General features: G+C 39.1%; 1 protein-coding gene across 50 annotated transcripts in view; it reads left to right on the forward strand.

The window, feature by feature from the left end:
* Positions 1-1,404: 1,404 nt before the first annotated feature.
* ptprc (protein tyrosine phosphatase receptor type C) overlaps positions 1,405-26,862 on the forward strand; it is a 39,354-nt gene continuing 13,896 nt past the window's right edge. For 5 of the 50 annotated variants that reach the window (XM_047810080.1, XM_047810081.1, XM_047810082.1 and 2 more), the window contains exons 1-23: positions 1,405-1,564; positions 1,688-1,784; positions 8,256-8,321; positions 9,126-9,161; positions 10,219-10,284; positions 10,423-10,506; positions 10,645-10,761; positions 17,700-17,735; positions 18,795-18,860; positions 20,413-20,448; positions 21,510-21,575; positions 21,714-21,797; positions 21,936-22,019; positions 23,573-23,608; positions 24,670-24,735; positions 24,874-24,957; positions 25,096-25,179; positions 25,319-25,402; positions 25,541-25,624; positions 25,763-25,846; positions 25,986-26,069; positions 26,277-26,354; positions 26,433-26,513. In XM_047810080.1, the coding sequence (XP_047666036.1) occupies positions 1,727-1,784; positions 8,256-8,321; positions 9,126-9,161; positions 10,219-10,284; positions 10,423-10,506; positions 10,645-10,761; positions 17,700-17,735; positions 18,795-18,860; positions 20,413-20,448; positions 21,510-21,575; positions 21,714-21,797; positions 21,936-22,019; positions 23,573-23,608; positions 24,670-24,735; positions 24,874-24,957; positions 25,096-25,179; positions 25,319-25,402; positions 25,541-25,624; positions 25,763-25,846; positions 25,986-26,069; positions 26,277-26,354; positions 26,433-26,513 (1,564 nt within the window). In that variant the 5' untranslated portion in view covers positions 1,405-1,564; positions 1,688-1,726. The remainder of the gene's footprint in view (positions 1,565-1,687; positions 1,785-8,255; positions 8,322-9,125; positions 9,162-10,218; positions 10,285-10,422; positions 10,507-10,644; positions 10,762-17,699; positions 17,736-18,794; positions 18,861-20,412; positions 20,449-21,509; positions 21,576-21,713; positions 21,798-21,935; positions 22,020-23,572; positions 23,609-24,669; positions 24,736-24,873; positions 24,958-25,095; positions 25,180-25,318; positions 25,403-25,540; positions 25,625-25,762; positions 25,847-25,985; positions 26,070-26,276; positions 26,355-26,432; positions 26,514-26,862) is intronic. The other 45 variants (XM_047810086.1, XM_047810092.1, XM_047810102.1 and 42 more) reach the window with 41 other exon arrangements.

Here is a 26,862-nt window from a genome sequence, read left to right on the forward strand (position 1 = left end):
GGGTTAGAGGTCACCAAACTGGAGTCATCTCACATTTTTCTGCATGAAACCCAAATCAATCCTCCATTATTATGTTTGTTCATTATGACCTGATCACTCGTTGTTTTTTTTTTTGTTTTTTTTTTAATCGCTTATATCTAGGCTGTTCCTCTCAATAGCAGGTCATTTAAATAAAATCACTGTAATAAATTTGCATATTTCACTATAAACACTCTGCACAGTTCCCGTGTTAAGTGATCAGAGCTAATCCAGGTATTTTAAAACCAAAAACATTTGAATTTACAATAATAAAGTTATAATAAGTTATAAACGCATTACACTAAAGCAGGTCCTGTTGATGTTTATATACTGTATATACTGTATTATATAATTAGTAAATAAATAAAAACCTTGTTTCTCTGAAGGTCCTGATGAGGATCGTCTACAGTTCATCTGATGATGACAAATCCCCACAGTGTTAGTATGCCAAGTTTGGTGGATGTCGTTCCTTCATAACTCTATTCACACACAGTCCTCACAAGTAGCCTCTAATGTCCTGACTCAAGGAACTATTTGAAAGTTAGCATCATGTTTGTCTTTTATATAAATCTTCTTGTATGAAATACTGGGTGTTTGTTTAGCATGCTTGTGTTTTCTTTCCGTTAGTCTGACCGCTAAAAGTAACTAGCCTTACCTCAGTAATTAGCAAGCTACTGCTATATTTTGTGGTGCTGGGCATGCTTATTTGTATGCTAGTTAACATTACACAGCTAAAAAAAGGTGTTAATAGAAGGGTTTCTGAATCTCAAAGTTGCCAGTTTGAATTAAATAACAGTGTTTGCGATTGTTTACAGTGTAGGCTTCTTGTTAGTGCTAATTGTTAGCTAGTAAAGATAGAATGTATATCAATATGACTAGTTCAGCAGCTAAGGTGAGTAATAAGTGATATCGCTAGCTCTCTATGCTAGTATAAGCAGACAGAGAACAAGTAAACTGACTAACTAACCAGTTTATTCGAAAATAGAATAACTTTAGCTAGCTGATGGTGTTAGCTAAACTTAGCCATTCGGTCTCTCAGCAGCTTGTGCTGTATTCAAATTCCTAGCTGTCATCATATTCAAAGCATGAGCAGCTCATGTAATTCATCACACACCCCAAATGCTTTAATAATCATATAAATTGTCATTTTTTCCCCCCGACTTTAACGGTAAAACTGCGCCACTGACCCCTGAATACAAAGTTCTCATCATTCTCATTATATTCAAAATTTTGATGATAGTTTACAGAATTTCTGTAGGATAATACAAGGCAGTTCGTTGTGGATAAATGACATGAAGATGTATAGAGTAGAAACATGATGTTCTTACAGCTTTGTTACTTAGCCTTTGACAAATGAGGGCAAAGTGAGAGAGATTGTGGCGTAGCTGAAAATGCAACTTCCTGTTAAGACGCCTTTAGTGCATAGCTGAAGGTGAGATTGTTCCTGACATCGCTCTGTCTGTCAAGCCAAGCGCAAGCTTGAGGACGCCAGGGCAGAAAACACACAGGAAACTGTGACGACTGATTAGATAAAACAAAAGAAAGAGTAAGTACAAGAATAATCATTAAAACAGAATTTAAAAAAAAATAATTTTTAGAACAAAAATATCCACATTTTTAAACTCAGATCAGTTATCGGCTGTTTTAACTAAATGTTTGTTTCCAACAGGACTTATGGTGTCTTAGAAGAGGCCCTTTACACTCCATTATGGCAAAAGTCCCTGGACTAATGTTCGTACTGCTGGTCCTGGCAGGATTAGTGATATGTGAGTAGAAAAGTTTTCTATAGTAGCATGTTTTTATTCAGGAAGTTATTTTCAAGCTAGATTATGACACGGTGATCTTTTACTACATAAATGTCACTTTATATTATGTACCTAAGTATATTAGGTTTTGTTGAAGGTTGGTCATGACGGTATGACTTCAAAATAATGAATGGTTTCATCATCTTCTTCTTCTTCTTCTTGCGATCTGTCGGTCTGTAAAATGGATGGAAATGATTTCTTGAGAGTGAAAGTGTAATCGAATGAGGCCTTTATTTTTCAAATACTTGACACTCTTTGGACCGGATTGATGCCTAGATAAATCTGTGTAATTATAGTAAGAAATAATGAGCGGTGTAAATATGAAATTATATAGTATGGTGATAAATATGGGGATGACGGACGGTGTTGGACTGAAACGCTCTTCCTTGATGTCTCGCTTCGTGTTATATTGTTAGATCATAAAACATTTTATAGTAATTGTGTCCTGATGAAGATTTGCCTTTGATGAACAAGTGTGTGTGTGATTGTGTGTGAGTGTGTATGAGAGATCTGTGTATGTTACTGAGAACTGATGTGTGAATTTTTTGGGTGTGTCCACCGAGGCTCTGGTTGAAACAATGTGATTGATGCTTAATGGCTTCTTGATCGGTGTGTACAGTAAGTGTGTGTGGATTCAGCGTCTCGGCCTGATCTTACATGCTCCCTCTGAATAACAGCCTTTTCTGATTTAAAGCTCCTTTGAGTAGCGATATGTTTTTGGTCTTGAACATATAGGCTTGAGCACAGCTATGCTTCCTTTTTGGTGTATTTTTCACGATACGGTCTGCTTCTGTAATGTGGCGTCTCCTTGCAGGCCCGAGGCCACTTCCTCATTCTCACTCGGTGTCTCGTCTTATGAATCGCAAGCTCAGTAGTTTAAATAAAAAAATTCAGTGAAATAAAAAAAGCAATTTGTAACCCTTTAAACCATTTGCCTGTAAGTTGTGGAGCGAATATATGAAGCAGTGAACCTGTTGTCTGTGATGGATGTGTAGTGTTTAGGAAATGGAGACTTAAAGCCACATGCCGGAATGATCATTAGAGCTGAACAGTGCATCATGTGTACAAACCTGATAAGACTTATACAACTAGAGCACATTTCACACACACACGAAATGTCTCTACTACTAATATGCTTTATTATAGGATTCTATCAGCTTAATAATATGTAGTGCATGATGAATTAGAACCTCTGTTATTATTATTATTATTATTATTATTATTATTATTATTATTATTAATAATAATAATAATAATAATAATAATAATAATAATAATAATAATAATAAGAAATGAGTCTTTTTGTATTTTTTATAAATGAGACACAAGAATTTATCAGATTTATTTTTCGGATATTAAATGTTAAATGCAGAACATCGTGCCCAGTATTAGACGCCAGTAATTGTGTTTCTAAACAGCTCTCCTACTGACCACAAGTGTGTGTTAAAATAACGGACGGATGTAATGATAGTAATAATGGACAAATCATTTATATTACACTTTCATGTGTGGGAGTGTAGGAATGAGGAAGAGGATGGAGTCATGCACATCATCCGTCCGGTTATGGAAGTGTTATGTTAAATATCAGATATTGCTCTTTGTACAGAAAGATAAAAATAGACAATGTACACTATAACCACAGTGATTTCAACATATAATAATAATAATAATAATAATAATAATAATAATAATAATAATAATAATAATAATAATATGCTACTACTACTACTACTACTACTACTAATAATAATAATAATAATAATAATAATAATAAAGCTGAAAATATTATTGATTTATTTATTCATTTATTTATTTTTTTATTTATTGTAATTTTATTTACTGTATTTACTGCAGCCAGTAAAAGTCCTTAATAGCTCTAACGTGAACTGCAATGTTGTGGTGTAACACACATTTCTTTCTTTCTTTCTTTCTTTCTTTCTTTCTTTCTTTCTTTCTTTCTTTCTTTCTTTGAATAATACAATCATCAGCTGATCAGTTAAACCAGTTTTACAATAATAAACCCCAATCGTGTCACTGAGCCCTACTGTATGTGGACACACTGAATAATGTTTGTGCAGACTTTAATTTCAGAATATTCTGAGCCTTAGTCTAATATGATAGTATTTTAAGAATTTAACCCTTTACCGCTTACAGAACGCATGCAGTATGTTATTTATTATTTCTATTTATTTGACTAGTGACATTAAAGCAGATTTTTGTTTAATCATAGTGCCTATCATGTTTCCTATCTAACACATCAATAAGCTCTGTTCATGGGATTTTTCTCTGTATAATTATGAAATGATTTATTTATGCAGTTCATAAAGTTCAGTAAATTAATCTGTAAGCCACAGGCTCGCGAGTGACCTTTTTCAACATGGCTGAACTTTTTTAAAATGGCTGAAACCCCTTCCTTAAGCAAATCTTTGATTTAAACAACATTACTATCAGATTTAAAAAAAACCCAAAACATTGTTGTTATTATTATATTATTATCATATTGTTATGAGGATTCTGACATTATTGTGGATGTCACTTATACTGCAGACTCGTAAATCATTTGTTTCTGTGCTTGACAAAGGACTAATTTTATAATATATGTCATCATTTATTTACTTATTTATGATCCTAAAGCAGGATGAAGTGTGTGAGAACATAGTAAGAAGTAAGAACATAATAATGTTCCATTAAGTGGGTGGAACATCAGAAAAATGTGTTGGCAGTGTGTGTGCAGTTTAAGCTGTGAAGTGAGTTGAGTAAAGCCACATCCGGAAAAGAGAAAGACTGTCAAAAGGCGTTCTGCAAATCTTAGTTCTGCTTTATTATTTCTGTGCACTATACTACTCTATACTCTGTACTCTACACTCTATACTCTATACTCTATACTCTATACTCTATACTCTATACTCTATACTCTATACTCTATACTCTACACTCTACACTCTATACTCTATACTCTACACTCTATACTCTATACTCTATACTCTATACTCTACACTCTATACTCTATACTCTACACTCTACACTCTATACTCTATACTCTACACTCTATACTCTATACTCTATACTCTATACTCTACACTCTATACTCTACACTCTATACTCTGTACTCTGTACTCTATACTCTGTACTCTATACTCTGTACTCTATACTCTATACTCTATACTCTACACTCTATACTCTGTACTCTACACTCTATACTCTATACTCTGTACTCTGTACTCTACACTCTGTACTCTATACTCTACACTCTGTACTCTATACTCTGTACTCTACACTCTGTACTCTATACTCTACACTCTGTACTCTATACTCTGTACTCTATACTCTGTACTCTATACTCTGTACTCTGTACTCTATACTCTGTACTCTATACTCTGTACTCTATACTCTGTACTCTATACTCTATACTCTACACTCTATACTCTACACTCTATACTCTATACTCTGTACTCTATAATCTATACCAGGGGTCAGCAACCCGTGGCTCCGGAGCCACAAGTGGCTCTTTCATCCCTCCCTGTATATTTGGAAAATAAATATTTAATTTAAATTTATTTTATTTTCTTTAGTTAGATTTAAAAAAAAATGTAATTCTAAATCCTAAGATTATGATGATTATGTAAAATTAAAATAAAGCGTGTTTAATTTTTTTGTCGCTCAAAATATGAGTCGTAACTGCCAACTTGCGAAATCCGACACACAGAAGCAGACGCATTTTTGGTTTGCTGCAGCTGGCAAGTTAAAATTTTGATGTCATGCAGGGCTGTCAAGTGTCACACATTGAGAGTGACAGTCACGCATTTGGGACTTTTGTCACGCTCTCCCGCCACACATTGTATATCTCACGCAGAAAAACTTTTTATCATATATTTAATAAGCCGCAGCGCCCAAAATGTATCAGTCCGCACCGCTGTCTCTATGGAACCGCGCAGGACTCAAGTGCGTCTCTGCTGGAGTTCTTAGTCGAGCCTGACACTTATCAGCCAATCAAAAAACGAGGCTACACAATAGCCAATCAGAAAATAGCACTATTGTATATGGGTAAGATTTAATGCAACAACCAATGAAAAAAATTTGGGTTGCGGGGGGGTTGGAGATGTCACGCTTGGCTGTCTTCAAAACTTGAGAGCCCTGGTCACGAATACGAAGAGGACGCAATTAGATATTGTACATTTTATTTGAAATTAACCTTCAACCTTAGCATCTTTTTTGTTAAGGTTAGTTCAAACTGTTCAAAATATTTTTGTTTGCCTGCAGAAATATTATAAAAATTTTGTTTACTCAGTAGAAGTTCATTCATTTCATAAATGCAACACATTTATATTTACATTCAACACAGTTTTTATATACTTTCCATAAAGGTAAAAAACGATATATTCAGTTTTATTTTCATTTTAGATGTCAAAAGGGTTTTGTGGCTCCCTGTGTTCTTTTTTTCTGTGGGAAATGGGTCCAAATGGCTCTTTGAGTGTTTAAGGTTGCCGACCCCTGCTCTATACTCTGTACTCTATACTCTGTACTCTATACTCTGTAATATGTACTCTATACTCTGTAATCTGTACTCTGTACTCTATACTCTGTACTCTATACTCTGTAATCTGTACTCTATACTCTGTACTCTATACTCTGTACTCTGTACTCTATACTCTGTAATATGTACTTTATACTCTGTAATCTGTACTCTATACTCTGTACTCTATACTCTGTACTCTATACTCTATACTCTACACTCTGTACTCTATACTCTGTAATCTGTACTCTATACTCTGTACTCTATACTCTGTACTCTACACTCTATACTCTACACTCTGTACTCTATACTCTACACTCTGTACTCTATACTCTGTACTCTATACTCTGTAATCTGTACTCTATACTCTACACTCTGTACTCTATACTCTGTACTCTACACTCTATACTCTGTACTCTATACTCTGTACTCTACACTCTGTACTCTACACTCTGTACTCTACACTCTGTACTCTATACTCTACACTCTATACTCTGTATTCTATACTCTGTACTCTACACTCTGTACTCTACACTCTGTACTCTACACTCTGTACTCTATACTCTGTACTCTATACTCTATACTCTGTATTCTATACTCTGTACTCTATACTCTACACTCTATACTATGTACTCTATACACTCTGTACTCTATACTCTGTACTCTTTACTCTACACTCTATAATCTATACTATGTACTCTATACTCTACACTCTGTACTCTATACTCTACACTCTATAATCTATACTATGTACTCTATACTCTAAACTCTGTACTCTATACTCTGCACTCTATACTTTATACTTTGTACTCTATACTCCACCAGTTATGTTATAAACACATAGTGGATTTGATCTGTGACAGTGACAATAGATTTTGTATATCCAGAACACAACATTTGTGTTTTTCCTGAGTATTACTGGAACCATTAAAACTATTATTAATAAAGATACTAATTCCTGAAAACACATTATACACATTCTAAACTTTATGAAGCAGACGAAGCAGAAGAAAATAGAAGAAAGCAAAATGTTCTCATCTGGGGAAAGAGGGGTAAGGTTTTAGAGCTCACAGGAAACTGTGGTTAAAAAACTGAAATAGCTTTTGTTCACTCTGCGTTGCTATAGCAACCTGGCCGTGCTATTCATAAGCTACTGTCAATGATGAGCCTCCATTTGATAACTTTTGATAAAGAACTGGACAGGAATATTCTTAGAAGATGTATACATCAAATATAACACACACACTTACGCATACTGTACATACATACACCTTTACACATACATGCACATACATATGTGCATACAGAGGCACACAGACACCTTTAGGCTAATACACACTTGTGCAAACACACACACACACACACACACACACACACACACACACACACACACACACACACACACACACACACGCACACATAAACACATACAAACACACCCGCACTCACACACACACACACACACACACACACACACACACACACACACACACACACACACACACACACACACACACACACACAGGCACAGGCTCAAGCACACACACACACACGTGCACACACAGGCACAGACTCATACACACACACACACGAGCACACACAGGCACAGACTCAAGCACACACACACACACACACACACACACACACACACACACACACACACACACACACACACACACACACTATTACTTTTTTCCCTGACATCGTTTTTCTTCTATATTACATCCTATGACTGAAAATGTCAAAACCTTGAATAAAAAATGCTGTGATATATAATTGTGTGAAATAGATTTTTTAAATAGTGCTGAAATGTTTCTGCGATGTGAACTTGTCCCTTTTAGAATTGCTTTGTGTTGTAACTGTAAAGAGAAACACAATTCTCCTACTTATGTGGGTAATAAAATGATTTGGTCATACAGGCCAGACCCCTGTCATCGCTCAACCTTCAGACACAACTCAGGAAACTAAAACAAGTCAGACTCCAGGTAACAAAGGGTCATCATCATCATCATCACACACATTCTGATCAGTCCTGCACTCAACAAAAACTTTCACCAACTCTCACTTTCAGCCAATATCCCACCTGCACCTTTAATCTAAATGACCCACACTTTGGATTCCAGCTTATGATGAACATAGTCAGCGGCAGCAGATACCATAATGAATCCTGAAGCATGACGCAGAATAGAAACGATACATTGCTTATTCCTTATGTGTGGATTTCAGCTATTCATTAAACCACTTCTCTCTTATTATAGCTACAAATCTGTCTGGATATGAATTTGGATTTTGATTAAATATCAAATGGAATGTAAAATAAAATAAATTGTTCAAAATATGCAATATTCAGGTTTAAATTATGTAACGAAGGTTTGTTTTTTAAATGATTATTATTCTTTTTTTTAAAGAAAATACTTACTTCATTAAAAAAAAAATCACAGTTATATTTGTAACTAATATATTTTCATTAAAAAACAGTTATGCTTGAAAAGGTAATGTTGTTTTTTTAATGATGTTTATTAAATAATTAAAATTAGTTTGAGTTTCTGCCTTAACATCTCATGTCAGAATCTTCTGCACCTCCACATGACCAGCTGATCTCACTTGATTCAGATCCACAGGCATATTATAGGGCTTAGAGTAAATCTCCAGGAACAGAACTAACACCCTGATGTATTCACATTGTTATTGCACTGTTCACATTCCAAACGATCTATAAAACTTGTACAATGTGCCAAGACTCATAGCTTTAATGTATCTTATATCTTATATCTCCAATGTTTTTCTAGATATCCAAGGAGCTGGCAGTCCAGACCAAGATAAAGGTAACACCTCTCTCTCTCTCTCTCTCTCTCTCTCTCTCTCTCTCTCTCTCTCTCTCTCTCTCTCTCTCTCTAACAATTTGAGAGATTATGACTCATTGCATTGCTTCACATGCACATTAACTATTAAAAATGTGAAATATGCACATTTTTTGAAAATGTTCTCAGTTCTCATGTTTCGTTGCTCTGAAACCCAGTTAATTGGGATTAAAATGGACCAAATGTAACAGAACATAATAATATACAACATGCTAGTTAGCTATTGAAATGTATTAATATGGACTAAAGGACATGAACAAATTCATGAATATTGTCATCCTCGGTTTTAGAATTATAATGTAGCACATCACGCTAGTGCCAAAAAATTATTATGACAAGTTAACTGATTGGTCATTAGATGTGGAATTCTGTCCTCACATCATACATCAGATATATTACTCACGTCCGTCTAGAGTCTTTATTATTTCCATTATGTTTAAAACCACCAGCTAAATGCATGTTGTGCTGAATTTGTCCAGTTTCATTAATGTTTCTTTTAATGTGACCATAATTCAACCCGTGGTGAAGCATGCTGGTGGCAGCATCATGCTTCACTTCTGTTTTGCTTCAGCTCAGACTAAGACTAAGCTCAATGTGAAGGGAATCATAAATCCCAGTCTAAATAGCAGTTGATTTTGGCACAAACCAATAAGAAGCAGGCATTTGCTAGTATGCTGAAGATGAATAGAAATTTCACGTATAAAATAAACAAAGAAAAAGCTTCACCAAAACTAGATCAATCTAAATCCAATTGAAAAATGTGGATGTGATCTGAAGGGGGCTGTGCAGAAACATACTGGGGAGTCAGGATGTGCAATATAAAACCAAAAGATGCTTCAACAAGGTTTTAGTTTAGGGTTTCTAAAATGAAGAGCTTGTGACATCAGACTGAAGACATGACATGATTTATTTTGGCTTCATTTTGTTTTACATCACACAAATCTGCCATTTTACCAGCGGTGTGTCGACGTTTTAAATCCATTGTACATGTTGATATACTCATGTATTTTGCTTCTCACAGTGTCAGGCTCACCCGCAAACACCAGCTCAACTAAACCAGAAACAAACCAAAACACGGAGACAAAAGGTAATATCTTCCTATTACAGGGAAGAATAGGAATGAAGTGATGCATGTTAATGGTGTGATTATAGATATATACAAATATACAGTATGTGCTGTATTACATCCATGTAAATATATACTCAAGTGTTCTACTTATTCTAGTTACAGTCCCAATCACAGTGTCAGGCTCACCCGCACTCACCTCCTCAACTCAACACCAAACAAACCCAACCACACAGACAGGAGGTAATATCTTCCTATTACAGGGAAGAATAAGAATGAAGTGATGAGTGTTAATGTTGTGATTATAGATATATACAAATATACCGTATGTGCTGTAATACATCCATGTAAATATATACTCAAGTGTCCTGCTAATTCTAGGTGCAGTAAACACCAGTGTGTCAGGCTTACCCACACTCACCCCCTCAACTCAACACCAAACAAACGTAACTATCAGTGACACAGATGAGGGTGCTGGGAAGGAGAACCCAAACGCAGGTCAGGGTCCAAAAAAAGAAAATTTATTAACATAAAGGATAGTAATAAATGTCTATATATGAAAACATAAATGCACAGAATGTAACCAGGCAATGTCTTGGAGGGAAAAAATAATCCAATCAGAAAACGGGCAGTAATCCACACAGGAAAAAGGGTAATCCGAAATGTCAATAACCGGAGCGCAAAAAACGGAACCAAAACAACCGGCAGCAGAGAAAAACTCACGTAAGGAATGACAGGGAAAAAAGGTAATCCGAGACGGGAAAATCCACACGGAAATAGAAAACGCGAGGCACAGATAACACCCGGACCGGAGGCTGGCAGGAGTGACTCAAGAAAGCGACGTAGTGACGAGAGATCATCTGGCGAGATTCCAGCATAAACGGCGTGCTTAAATAGCAGTGCCGAGTATAAAAGTCATGCGACAGGGAATGACGTCACCAGAGTGCGCCGCGAAGGTGAGCTTCGGATGAGTGCGCTGACAGTACCCCCCCCTCCACGGGGCGTCTCACGACGTCCCACCAGGCTGGTCGGGGTGGTCACGATGGAACTGGGAGAGGAGGTCTGGGTCCAAGATGTGGCGTGCCGGAACCCAGGAGCGTTCCTCAGGGCCGTACCCCTCCCAGTCCACCAGGTACTGTAGACCCCTCCCACGGCGTCTGGAGCGCAGGAGCCGACGGACAGTAAACGCAGGGCCGCCATCAATGACCCGGGCGGGAGGAGGGGGTCTGGTGGAGGGAACCAGTGCACAGGCCTGGACAGGTTTCAGCCTGGAAACGTGAAAGGTGGGGTGGATGCGAAACACTCTGGGCAGCTTGAGCCGGACCGCAGCTGGATTGATAACCTTAGATATAGGGAACGGTCCAATGAAACGGGGAGCCAGCTTCCTGCATGCAATCTTCAACGGGAGGTCTTTGGTGGAAAGCCACACCCGTTGCCCGACACAGTAAGGAGGAGCGGGGCGGCGTCTGCGGTTGGCCCAGCGAGCATAACTCCGGGAAGATCTCAGCAAGGCGAGGCGGGCTCTTCTCCAGACTCGACGACAGCGCCTCACAAGGGCCAAGGCTGAGGGAACTGAGGCTTCTAGCTCCTGTGTGGAGAATAATGGGGGCTGATAGCCATAGGCAGCCTGAAAAGGGGAAAGACCCGTGGCAGCAGTAGGCAGAGAGTTATGGGCATACTCGACCCAAACAAGGTTGGAGGCCCAAGACGAATGATCCTCGGCACAGAGGAGACGGAGCCCCGTCTCCAGCTCCTGGTTGAGCCGTTCCGTCTGCCCATTGGACTGGGGGTGAAACCCAGAGGAGAGGCTAATGGAGACGCCTAAGAGCTGGCAGAATTCCTTCCAAAAATTGGAGGTGAACTGGGGTCCCCTGTCCGAGACTATATTCCGAGGAATGCCATGGAGCCGGAAAACGTGTTGGAGGAGGAGCAACGCCGTTTCCTTGGCTGAAGGGAGTTTGGTCAGGGGGACAAAATGGACGAGCTTGGAAAAGCGATCGACCACCGAGAGGATAGCGGAGTAGCCATCAGAAAGAGGGAGGCCGGTGACGAAATCAAGTGAGATGTGGGACCAAGGTCTGCAAGGGATCGGCAGGGGCCGCAGGAGGCCAGCAGGGTGAGATCGAGAGCTCTTGTGTTGCGCACATACTGGGCAGGCAGTGACAAATTCCCGTGCGTCATGTCTGAGCGAAGGCCACCAGAAACGACGCTGGAGAACCGATAGGGTCCGAGGGAAACCGGGATGACAGAAAAGCCGAGAGTTGTGGCACCACTGAAGAACTTGGGAACGGAGCTGGTCAGGAACATAAAGTTTGCCTTCAGGACAGTCAGTAGGGACCGGCAGGTTAGACACGGCTTGCTGAACCCTTCTCTCTATCCCGAGTCGAAGCGCCCGAACAGTGACAGAGGGGGGAAGAATGTGTTCAGCAACGGCCTCGACGGGATCGGGGGAGAACTGACGAGAGAGAGCATCTGGCTTCCCATTCTTCGTTCCCGGCCGATAAGACAGCACAAAGTTAAACCTGCCGAAAAAGAGTGCCCAACGAGCCTGTCGGGGTTTCAGTCTCTTGGCAGTCCGGAGATATTCGAGATTCTTATGGTCAGTCCAGACCAGAAATGGTAGTTCCGCACCCTCCAGCCAGTGCCGCCATTCCTCCAGGGCGAGTTTGACTGCCAGTAGCTCACGTTCGCCGATAGTGTAGTTACGTTCAGGCGAGGAGAGACGGTGTGAAAAGAAAGCACACGGGTGAAGTTTATTGTCCTTGACGTCCCTTTGAGACAAAACGGCCCCAACTCCGGTATCGGATGCATCAACCTCAACCACAAATTGTCGCGTGGAATCCGGCAAGGAGAGGATGGGGGCAGAGGTAAAAAGCTGCTTCAGCTTCTTGAAGGCTTGCTCGGCTTGAGGCCCCCAAGAATAAGGTAGAAGAGGAGAAGTGAGCTGGTGCAAGGGTGCAGCAACCGAGCTGTAACCCCGGATGAATCGCCGATAGAAATTAGCGAATCCCAAGAACTGCTGGAGCTGCTTACGTGTTCCAGGGCAGGGCCAGTCCCGAACAGCCTTGATTCTGTCAGGATCCATCCGAACACTCCCTGCTGCCAGAATGAAACCCAGGAAGGTGGTTTTCGTGACATGGAAATCACATTTCTCAGCCTTGACATATAACTGGTTCTGCAAAAGCCTCTGGAGCACTGCACGGACGTGACGGATGTGTTCCTCAGGTGTGCGGGAAAAAATGAGGATGTCGTCCAAGTAAACAAACACAAATATGTTTAACATGTCCCGTAAAACGTCGTTGACCAGTGCTTGGAATACTGCTGGGGCATTGGTGAGGCCAAACGGCATCACCCGGTACTCGTAATGGCCAGTGGGAGTGTTGAATGCGGTCTTCCATTCGTCGCCCTCACGGATGCGGACTAGGTGATAGGCGTTCCGAAGGTCCAGCTTGGAGAAAATGGTGGCCCCCTGAAGGAGCTCAAAAGCGGAGGCCATGAGAGGCAACGGGTAGCGATTTTTAATGGTGATGGCGTTCAGACCCCGATAGTCAATACAGGGTCGTAGAGTCCCATCCTTCTTCTCCACAAAGAAAAACCCTGCACCGGCTGGGGATGAAGACGGGCGGATAATGCCTGACTCCAAGGACTCCTGTATATATTGGGTCATGGCTTCCCTTTCAGGCTTGGATAGGTGGAACAGGCGCCCCCGGGGGGGGGGCAGTGCCTGGCAGGAGGTCGATAGCACAGTCATAAGGTCTGTGTGGTGGTAGGGAAGTGGCACAGGCTTTACTGAACACTTGTCCCAGATCACGGTATTCAGCAGGCACCAGAGAGAGATCGGGGGGCAGGTCCTCCTTGACTGATAACAAGCGGGGTGCCAAGGTGGTCAGGCAATGAGCCTGGCAGTAGATCCCCCAACCAAGGACCCGGCCGCTGGACCAATCCAGGTGAGGGTTATGTTTCTGCAGCCAAGGTAATCCAAACATGACTGGTGCATGGGGCGAAGGGATAACGAGGAAGGAGATCCACTCCATGTGTTCCTTGGTGACGGACACCAGCAGGGGCTTGGTGCGGTAGCGAGCTCGGTGAAGGATATGGCCATCCAGGGCCCGTACCTGGAGACTGGCGGGTAGAAGTTCAGTCTCGATCTCCAGCTGACGCACTAACTCCTCATCAAGGAACTCCGCGTCAGCTCCAGAGTCAACGAAGACCGCTAGATCATGTTCCTGGCTCTTGATCTGGAAACGGGCTCGGAGAAGTGGCTTGGGGGAGGCTAAACACCAGAGGCTCGCCGCGGGCTCCTCCGTCAACGGCGAGCCCTGTCTTTTGCTGGGCATGCGAAGGCAAAGTGTCCTGCCTTGCCACAGTAGAGACAGAGGTCGTGGGCCCGGCGCCGCTCCTTCTCTGCTGCGGACAGGAGACGCCGTCCTATCTCAATGGGCTGTGGAGGTGGAGGAGAGTGTGATCTGTAAGACTCCGAGCGGGTCTTGACATATGGGTTTCTGGGAGGCCCATATGACCTGTCTGGTTCGACAGGGGGCTTGGCATTCGGGGTTCTGGGAGGCCAGGAACGAGTTGGGCGACCCTCCTCTCTTCGTTCCTGGATACGGCGATCGATCCTGGTTGCCAGACAAACCAGGTCGTCAAGCTCTTGAGGGAGTTCTCGGGCCGCGAGTTCATCCTTCACCTGGGGGGACAAGCCGCGGTAGAATGCGTCGTAGAGCGCCGTGGGGTTCCAGCCACTGTTCCCAGCTGCCATGCGGAAATCCACAGCATACTCAGCCACTGAGCGGGACCCCTGAGATGATTCGAACAAGGCTCGAGTGGCGTCCATCTTAGGCAGTGTGGAGTCGAAAACCTTGCGCAGCTCAGCCGAAAAGGCATCGAACGAGAAGCAGATGACTGACTGACGTTCCCACTCTGCTGTTGCCCAGATCTTGGCCTTCCCAGATAACAAAGAGATAACGTATGCTACCTTGGACCGATCCGAAGGGAAGGAGGAGGGTTGGAGCTCGAAGATCACTGAGCACTGCATCAAAAATGCACGGCAAAGTCCCGCCTCACCAGAAAAACGCTCGGGATGAGGCAGATGTGGCTCCCGAATGGGGTTTATGTTCTGCTCAACCACGGGTTGGGGGGGCTGGGCAGGTGGCCTCGTAAAGGGCGAGGAGGCCTGTGTCGTGGTGAGCATGCTCATGCGCCGAATGAGCTCATTGGTGGATGCGGCTATCTCCTTGAGTTGGCGCTCATGCGCAGCGGAGGATTTGGACAAGGAGTCGAGCTGGGACTGCATCTCCAGAGATCCTGCTGGGTTCATTATTGGCCAGATGATACTATCAGTGACACAGATGAGGGTGCTGGGAAGGAGAACCCAAACGCAGGTCAGGGTCCAAAAAAAGAAAATTTATTAACATAAAGGATAGTAATAAATGTCTATATATGAAAACATAAATGCACAGAATGTAACCAGGCAATGTCTTGGAGGGAAAAAATAATCCAATCAGAAAACGGGCAGTAATCCACACAGGAAAAAGGGTAATCCGAAATGTCAATAACCGGAGCGCAAAAAACGGAACCAAAACAACCGGCAGCAGAGAAAAACTCACGTAAGGAATGACAGGGAAAAAAGGTAATCCGAGACGGGAAAATCCACACGGAAATAGAAAACGCGAGGCACAGATAACACCCGGACCGGAGGCTGGCAGGAGTGACTCAAGAAAGCGACGTAGTGACGAGAGATCATCTGGCGAGATTCCAGCATAAACGGCGTGCTTAAATAGCAGTGCCGAGTATAAAAGTCATGCGACAGGGAATGACGTCACCAGAGTGCGCCGCGAAGGTGAGCTTCGGATGAGTGCGCTGACAGTAACCACAAAGACAGGAGGTACAAACTTCCTATTGTAAGAAAGAATAGGAATGAAGTGATGAGTGTTAATGGTGTGATTATAGATATATACAAATGTACGGTATGTGCTGCATATTATATTAATAAAGACAGAATTAAGAAGACACAAAATATTTCAAAACATTTTCAACAATATAAAAATATTTAAAAAAAATAACACTTTAAAACAAAACTTTCAGTTAGTGACTCGTGTGAACTAAGTTTTTACGTTTCACTTTAAATCTTGAATATGAAGCTGTATGTTAAACTTTATGTTAATAGTTAAATCCAAGCTTAATATTTTATACTATTTGGAAGTCCTTCACCTCTAAGATGTGGTTTCAGTGCAAATAAGTGAAAAATAGACTGATTTGTATAAATCTGAAATCAGTTTTCATTGCTAATTCAAGCAAGTAGATAAAATAATGAATGATCTGACTTAATACATGACCTTAACGTCAGCTGCTAAGTCTAGCCATCGAGCCTAACATCAATGTGACTGGAATGAGTTTTCACACATTTCTAGCCTTGCATTAGCCTTTAATGCAGCTCAAACATACGGTTTCTATTTTATCTCTCTTTTGGTTTTGAGCTTAATAAAGTTCTGTTTGAGCAAAACTATACAGAGAAGCTATCATAGCAGACAGGGTGAAGCCTAACACATGCTTCCTCTGAGAAACTGCACCTTTCTGAACTGCTGCTCATGCTCTTCATTTGTAGTAAAGTGCTATCCTCCATCTTCCACATACATCAGCTCACAGACACACACGATTGGCCAGTGTCTCTGTGATTGACAGGACAATGATAAGCCATCGCTCCTTTCCTTACCAAGTGCATGGTCAGTTTTGGCTCTTGGCCGTGTTGCGTGTCTGAGGCAGGATTCCAGCTTATGATGATCATAGTTAGCAGCAGCAGATACCATAATGAATCCTGAAGCATGACACAGAATAGAAACGATACATTGCTTATTCCTTGTGTGTGGATTTCAGCTATTCATTAAACCACTTCTCTCTTATTATAGCTACAAATCTGTCTGGATATGAATTTGGATTTTGATTAAATATCAAATGGAATGTAAAATAAAATAAATTGTTCAAAATATGCAATATTCAGGTTTAAATTATGTAACGAAGGTTTGTTTTTTAAATGATTATTATTCTTTTTTTTAAAGAAAATACTTACTTCATTTAAAAAAAAATCACAGTTATATTTGTAACTAATATATTTTCATTAAAAAACAGTTATGCTTGAAAAGGTAATGTTGTTTTTTTAATGATGTTTATTAAATAATTAAAATTAGTTTGAGTTTCTGCCTTAACATCTCATGTCAGAATCTTCTGCACCTCCACATGACCAGCTGATCTCACTTGATTCAGATCCACAGGCATATTATAGGGCTTAGAGTAAATCTCCAGGAACAGAACTAACACCCTGATGTATTCACATTGTTATTGCACTGTTCACATTCCAAACGATCTATAAAACTTGTACAATGTGCCAAGACTCATAGCTTTAATGTATCTTATATCTTATATCTCCAATGTTTTTCTAGATATCCAAGGAGCTGGCAGTCCAGACCAAGATAAAGGTAACACCTCTCTCTCTCTCTCTCTCTCTCTCTCTCTCTCTCTCTCTCTCTCTCTCTCTCTCTCTCTCTCTCTAACAATTTGAGAGATTATGACTCATTGCATTGCTTCACATGCACATTAACTATTAAAAATGTGAAATATGCACATTTTTTGAAAATGTTCTCAGTTCTCATGTTTCGTTGCTCTGAAACCCAGTTAATTGGGATTAAAATGGACCAAATGTAACAGAACATAATAATATACAACATGCTAGTTAGCTATTGAAATGTATTAATATGGACTAAAGGACATGAACAAATTCATGAATATTGTCATCCTCGGTTTTAGAATTATAATGTAGCACATCACGCTAGTGCCAAAAAATTATTATGACAAGTTAACTGATTGGTCATTAGATGTGGAATTCTGTCCTCACATCATACATCAGATATATTACTCACGTCCGTCTAGAGTCTTTATTATTTCCATTATGTTTAAAACCACCAGCTAAATGCATGTTGTGCTGAATTTGTCCAGTTTCATTAATGTTTCTTTTAATGTGACCATAATTCAACCCGTGGTGAAGCATGCTGGTGGCAGCATCATGCTTCACTTCTGTTTTGCTTCAGCTCAGACTAAGACTAAGCTCAATGTGAAGGGAATCATAAATCCCAGTCTAAATAGCAGTTGATTTTGGCACAAACCAATAAGAAGCAGGCATTTGCTAGGAAGCTGAAGATGAATAGAAATTTCACGTATAAAATAAACAAAGAAAAAGCTTCACCAAAACTAGATCAATCTAAATCCAATTGAAAAATGTGGATGTGATCTGAAGGGGGCTGTGCAGAAACATACTGGGGAGTCAGGATGTGCAATATAAAACCAAAAGATGCTTCAACAAGGTTTTAGTTTAGGGTTTCTAAAATGAAGAGCTTGTGACATCAGACTGAAGACATGACATGATTTATTTTGGCTTCATTTTGTTTTACATCACACAAATCTGCCATTTTACCAGCGGTGTGTCGACGTTTTAAATCCATTGTACATGTTGATATACTCATGTATTTTGCTTCTCACAGTGTCAGGCTCACCCGCAAACACCAGCTCAACTAAACCAGAAACAAACCAAAACACGGAGACAAAAGGTAATATCTTCCTATTACAGGGAAGAATAGGAATGAAGTGATGAGTGTTAATGGTGTGATTATAGATATATACAAATGTACGGTATGTGCTGCATATTATATTAATAAAGACAGAATTAAGAAGACACAAAATATTTCAAAACATTTTCAACAATATAAAAATATTTAAAAAAAATAACACTTTAAAACAAAACTTTCAGTTAGTGACTCGTGTGAACTAACTTTTTACGTTTCAGTTTAAATCTTGAATATGAAGCTGTATGTTAAACTTTATGTTAATAGTTAAATCCAAGCTTAATATTTTATACTATTTGGAAGTCCTTCACCTCTAAGATGTGGTTTCAGTGCAAATAAGTGAAAAATAGACTGATTTGTATAAATCTGAAATCAGTTTTCATTGCTAATTCAAGCAAGTAGATAAAATAATGAATGATCTGACTTAATACATGACCTTAACGTCAGCTGCTAAGTCTAGCCATCGAGCCTAACATCAATGTGACTGGAATGAGTTTTCACACATTTCTAGCCTTGCATTAGCCTTTAATGCAGCTCAAACATACGGTTTCTATTTTATCTCTCTTTTGGTTTTGAGCTTAATAAAGTTCTGTTTGAGCAAAACTATACAGAGAAGCTATCATAGCAGACAGGGTGAAGCCTAACACATGCTTCCTCTGAGAAACTGCACCTTTCTGAACTGCTGCTCATGCTCTTCATTTGTAGTAAAGTGCTATCCTCCATCTTCCACATACATCAGCTCACAGACACACACGATTGGCCAGTGTCTCTGTGATTGACAGGACAATGATAAGCCATCGCTCCTTTCCTTACCAAGTGCATGGTCAGTTTTGGCTCTTGGCCGTGTTGCGTGTCTGAGGCAGGATTCCAGCTTATGATGATCATAGTTAGCAGCAGCAGATACCATAATGAATCCTGAAGCATGACACAGAATAGAAACGATACATTGCTTATTCCTTGTGTGTGGATTTCAGCTATTCATTAAACCACTTCTCTCTTATTATAGCTACAAATCTGTCTGGATATGAATTTGGATTTTGATTAAATATCAAATGGAATGTAAAATAAAATAAATTGTTCAAAATATGCAATATTCAGGTTTAAATTATGTAACGAAGGTTTGTTTTTTAAATGATTATTATTCTTTTTTTTAAAGAAAATACTTACTTCATTTAAAAAAAAATCACAGTTATATTTGTAACTAATATATTTTCATTAAAAAACAGTTATGCTTGAAAAGGTAATGTTGTTTTTTTAATGATGTTTATTAAATAATTAAAATTAGTTTGAGTTTCTGCCTTAACATCTCATGTCAGAATCTTCTGCACCTCCACATGACCAGCTGATCTCACTTGATTCAGATCCACAGGCATATTATAGGGCTTAGAGTAAATCTCCAGGAACAGAACTAACACCCTGATGTATTCACATTGTTATTGCACTGTTCACATTCCAAACGATCTATAAAACTTGTACAATGTGCCAAGACTCATAGCTTTAATGTATCTTATATCTTATATCTCCAATGTTTTTCTAGATATCCAAGGAGCTGGCAGTCCAGACCAAGATAAAGGTAACACCTCTCTCTCTCTCTCTCTCTCTCTCTCTCTCTCTCTCTCTCTCTCTCTCTCTCTCTCTCTCTCTCTCTAACAATTTGAGAGATTATGACTCATTGCATTGCTTCACATGCACATTAACTATTAAAAATGTGAAATATGCACATTTTTTGAAAATGTTCTCAGTTCTCATGTTTCGTTGCTCTGAAACCCAGTTAATTGGGATTAAAATGGACCAAATGTAACAGAACATAATAATATACAACATGCTAGTTAGCTATTGAAATGTATTAATATGGACTAAAGGACATGAACAAATTCATGAATATTGTCATCCTCGGTTTTAGAATTATAATGTAGCACATCACGCTAGTGCCAAAAAATTATTATGACAAGTTAACTGATTGGTCATTAGATGTGGAATTCTGTCCTCACATCATACATCAGATATATTACTCACGTCCGTCTAGAGTCTTTATTATTTCCATTATGTTTAAAACCACCAGCTAAATGCATGTTGTGCTGAATTTGTCCAGTTTCATTAATGTTTCTTTTAATGTGACCATAATTCAACCCGTGGTGAAGCATGCTGGTGGCAGCATCATGCTTCACTTCTGTTTTGCTTCAGCTCAGACTAAGACTAAGCTCAATGTGAAGGGAATCATAAATCCCAGTCTAAATAGCAGTTGATTTTGGCACAAACCAATAAGAAGCAGGCATTTGCTAGTATGCTGAAGATGAATAGAAATTTCACGTATAAAATAAACAAAGAAAAAGCTTCACCAAAACTAGATCAATCTAAATCCAATTGAAAAATGTGGATGTGATCTGAAGGGGGCTGTGCAGAAACATACTGGGGAGTCAGGATGTGCAATATAAAACCAAAAGATGCTTCAACAAGGTTTTAGTTTAGGGTTTCTAAAATGAAGAGCTTGTGACATCAGACTGAAGACATGACATGATTTATTTTGGCTTCATTTTGTTTTACATCACACAAATCTGCCATTTTACCAGCGGTGTGTCGACGTTTTAAATCCATTGTACATGTTGATATACTCATGTATTTTGCTTCTCACAGTGTCAGGCTCACCCGCAAACACCAGCTCAACTAAACCAGAAACAAACCAAAACACGGAGACAAAAGGTAATATCTTCCTATTACAGGGAAGAATAGGAATGAAGTGATGCATGTTAATGGTGTGATTATAGATATATACAAATATACAGTATGTGCTGTATTACATCCATGTAAATATATACTCAAGTGTTCTACTTATTCTAGTTACAGTCCCAATCACAGTGTCAGGCTCACCCGCACTCACCTCCTCAACTCAACACCAAACAAACCCAACCACACAGACAGGAGGTAATATCTTCCTATTACAGGGAAGAATAGGAATGAAGTGATGAGTGTTAATGTTGTGATTATAGATATATACAAATATACCGTATGTGCTGTAATACATCCATGTAAATATATACTCAAGTGTCCTGCTAATTCTAGGTGCAGTAAACACCAGTGTGTCAGGCTTACCCACACTCACCCCCTCAACTCAACACCAAACAAACGTAACCACAAAGACAGGAGGTACAATCTTCCTATTGTAAGGAAGAATAGGAATGAAGTGATGAGTGTTAATGGTGTGATTATAGATATATACAAATGTACGGTATGTGCTGCATATTATATTAATAAAGACAGAATTAAGAAGACACAAAATATTTCAAAACATTTTCAACAATATAAAAATATTTAAAAAAAATAACACTTTAAAACAAAACTTTTAGTTAGTGACTCGTGTGAACTAAGTTTTTACGTTTCAGTTTAAATCTTGAATATGAAGCTGTATGTTAAACTTTATGTTAATAGTTAAATCCAAGCTTAATATTTTATACTATTTGGAAGTCCTTCACCTTTAAGATGTGGTTTCAGTGCAAATAAGTGAAAAATAGACTGATTTGTATAAATCTGAAATCAGTTTTCATTGCTAATTCAAGCAAGTAGATAAAATAATGAATGATCTGACTTAATACATGACCTTAACGTCAGCTGCTAAGTCTAGCCATCGAGCCTAACATCAATGTGACTGGAATGAGTTTTCACACATTTCTAGCCTTGCATTAGCCTTTAATGCAGCTCAAACATACGGTTTCTATTTTATCTCTCTTTTGGTTTTGAGCTTAATAAAGTTCTGTTTGAGCAAAACTATACAGAGAAGCTATCATAGCAGACAGGGTGAAGCCTAACACATGCTTCCTCTGAGAAACTGCACCTTTCTGAACTGCTGCTCATGCTCTTCATTTGTAGTAAAGTGCTATCCTCCATCTTCCACATACATCAGCTCACAGACACACACGATTGGCCAGTGTCTCTGTGATTGACAGGACAATGATAAGCCATCGCTCCTTTCCTTACCAAGTGCATGGTCAGTTTTGGCTCTTGGCCGTGTTGCGTGTCTGAGGCAGGATTCCAGCTTATGATGATCATAGTTAGCAGCAGCAGATACCATAATGAATCCTGAAGCATGACACAGAATAGAAACGATACATTGCTTATTCCTTGTGTGTGGATTTCAGCTATTCATTAAACCACTTCTCTCTTATTATAGCTACAAATCTGTCTGGATATGAATTTGGATTTTGATTAAATATCAAATGGAATGTAAAATAAAATAAATTGTTCAAAATATGCAATATTCAGGTTTAAATTATGTAACGAAGGTTTGTTTTTTAAATGATTATTATTCTTTTTTTTAAAGAAAATACTTACTTCATTTAAAAAAAAAATCACAGTTATATTTGTAACTAATATATTTTCATTAAAAAACAGTTATGCTTGAAAAGGTAATGTTGTTTTTTTAATGATGTTTATTAAATAATTAAAATTAGTTTGAGTTTCTGCCTTAACATCTCATGTCAGAATCTTCTGCACCTCCACATGACCAGCTGATCTCACTTGATTCAGATCCACAGGCATATTATAGGGCTTAGAGTAAATCTCCAGGAACAGAACTAACACCCTGATGTATTCACATTGTTATTGCACTGTTCACATTCCAAACGATCTATAAAACTTGTACAATGTGCCAAGACTCATAGCTTTAATGTATCTTATATCTTATATCTCCAATGTTTTTCTAGATATCCAAGGAGCTGGCAGTCCAGACCAAGATAAAGGTAACACCTCTCTCTCTCTCTCTCTCTCTCTCTCTCTCTCTCTCTCTCTCTCTCTCTCTCTCTCTCTCTCTCTCTAACAATTTGAGAGATTATGACTCATTGCATTGCTTCACATGCACATTAACTATTAAAAATGTGAAATATGCACATTTTTTGAAAATGTTCTCAGTTCTCATGTTTCGTTGCTCTGAAACCCAGTTAATTGGGATTAAAATGGACCAAATGTAACAGAACATAATAATATACAACATGCTAGTTAGCTATTGAAATGTATTAATATGGACTAAAGGACATGAACAAATTCATGAATATTGTCATCCTCGGTTTTAGAATTATAATGTAGCACATCACGCTAGTGCCAAAAAATTATTATGACAAGTTAACTGATTGGTCATTAGATGTGGAATTCTGTCCTCACATCATACATCAGATATATTACTCACGTCCGTCTAGAGTCTTTATTATTTCCATTATGTTTAAAACCACCAGCTAAATGCATGTTGTGCTGAATTTGTCCAGTTTCATTAATGTTTCTTTTAATGTGACCATAATTCAACCCGTGGTGAAGCATGCTGGTGGCAGCATCATGCTTCACTTCTGTTTTGCTTCAGCTCAGACTAAGACTAAGCTCAATGTGAAGGGAATCATAAATCCCAGTCTAAATAGCAGTTGATTTTGGCACAAACCAATAAGAAGCAGGCATTTGCTAGGAAGCTGAAGATGAATAGAAATTTCACGTATAAAATAAACAAAGAAAAAGCTTCACCAAAACTAGATCAATCTAAATCCAATTGAAAAATGTGGATGTGATCTGAAGGGGGCTTTGCAGAAACATACTGGGGAGTCAGGATGTGCAATATAAAACCAAAAGATGCTTCAACAAGGTTTTAGTTTAGGGTTTCTAAAATGAAGAGCTTGTGACATCAGACTGAAGACATGACATGATTTATTTTGGCTTCATTTTGTTTTACATCACACAAATCTGCCATTTTACCAGCGGTGTGTCGACGTTTTAAATCCATTGTACATGTTGATATACTCATGTATTTTGCTTCTCACAGTGTCAGGCTCACCCGCAAACACCAGCTCAACTAAACCAGAAACAAACCAAAACACGGAGACAAAAGGTAATATCTTCCTATTACAGGGAAGAATAGGAATGAAGTGATGCATGTTAATGGTGTGATTATAGATATATACAAATATACAGTATGTGCTGTATTACATCCATGTAAATATATACTCAAGTGTTCTACTTATTCTAGTTACAGTCCCAATCACAGTGTCAGGCTCACCCGCACTCACCTCCTCAACTCAACACCAAACAAACCCAACCACACAGACAGGAGGTAATATCTTCCTATAACAGGGAAGAATAGGAATGAAGTGATGAGTGTTAATGGTGTGATTATAGATATATACAAATATACCGTATGTGCTGTAATACATCCATGTAAATATATACTCAAGTGTTCTACTTATTCTAGGTGCAGTAAACACCAGTGTGTCAGGCTTACCCACACTCACCCCCTCAACTCAACACCAAACAAACACAACCATACAGAAAGAAGGTAATATCTTCCAATTATAAGGGAAGAATAGGAATGAAGTGATGAGTGTTAATGGTGTGATTATAGATATATACAAATATACCGTATGTGCTGTAATACATCCATGTAAATATATACTCAAGTGTCCTGCTAATTCTAGGTGCAGTAAACACCAGTGTGTCAGGCTTACCCACACTCACCCCCTCAACTCAACACCAAACAAACGTAACCACAAAGACAGGAGGTACAATCTTCCTATTGTAAGGAAGAATAGGAATGAAGTGATGAGTGTTAATGTTGTGATTATAGATATATACAAATATACCGTATGTGCTGTATTACATCCATGTAAATATATACTCAAGTGTTCTACTTATTCTAGTTACAGTCCCAATCACAGTGTCAGGCTCACCCGCACTCACCTCCTCAACTCAACACCAAACAAACCCAACCACACAGACAGGAGGTAATATCTTCCTATTACAGGGAAGAATAGGAATGAAGTGATGAGTGTTAATGGTGTGATTATAGATATATACAAATATACCGTATGTGCTGTAATACATCCATGTAAATATATACTCAAGTGTTCTACTTATTCTAGGTGCAGTAAACACCAGTGTGTCAGGCTTACCCACACTCACCCCCTCAACTCAACACCAAACAAACACAACCATACAGAAAGAAGGTAATATCTTCCAATTATAAGGGAAGAATAGGAATGAAGTGATGAGTGTTAATGGTGTGATTATAGATATATACAAATATACCGTATGTGCTGTAATACATCCATGTAAATATATACTCAAGTGTCCTGCTAATTCTAGGTGCAGTAAACACCAGTGTGTCAGGCTTACCCACACTCACCCCCTCAACTCAACACCAAACAAACGTAACCACAAAGACAGGAGGTACAATCTTCCTATTGTAAGGAAGAATAGGAATGAAGTGATGAGTGTTAATGTTGTGATTATAGATATATACAAATATACCGTATGTGCTGTATTACATCCATGTAAATATATACTCAAGTGTCCTGCTTATTCTAGGTGCATTTCTATGTACAAATCCATTGTACATGTTGATATACTCATGTATTTTGCTTATTCTGGTTCCAGTCGTTATCACAGTGCCAGTCTCACCCGCAAGCACCAACTCATCTCAACACCAAACAAACACAAACATAACAACAGAAGGTACAATCTTCCTATTATAGGGAAGAATAGGAATGCCATTGTACATGTTGATGTACTCATGTATTTTGCTTATTCTAGGTACACTCCCAAGCACATCAGGCTCACCCACAAGCACCAACTCAACTCAAAACCAAACTAACACAACCATAAATACAGAAGGTAATATCTTCCTATTATAGGGAAGAATAGGAATGAAGTGGTGACTGTGTGAAGTGATCACTCAAGTGTTCTGCTTATTCTACTTATAGTCCTTACCACAGTGTCAGGCTCACCCGCACTCACCCCCTCAACTCAAAACCAAACAAACCCAAGTTCGCAAAGCCCAGGCATTATTTTCCTATTGTCATGATTGATGATCATGAAGCTATCTGATACGTGTTTATAGATACTCTATGTGGCCAAAAGTATGTGGACAACCTTCCTATTTACTGAGATCAGTAGGTTTTAGCTGCTCCCAATGATAAATGGTCAATAAAATCAAGCCATCCAAATTTTGTGGCAGTGTTAT

This window comes from Tachysurus fulvidraco, chromosome 2 (assembly GCF_022655615.1).
Source record: "Tachysurus fulvidraco isolate hzauxx_2018 chromosome 2, HZAU_PFXX_2.0, whole genome shotgun sequence".
Taxonomy (NCBI): domain Eukaryota; kingdom Metazoa; phylum Chordata; class Actinopteri; order Siluriformes; family Bagridae; genus Tachysurus; species Tachysurus fulvidraco.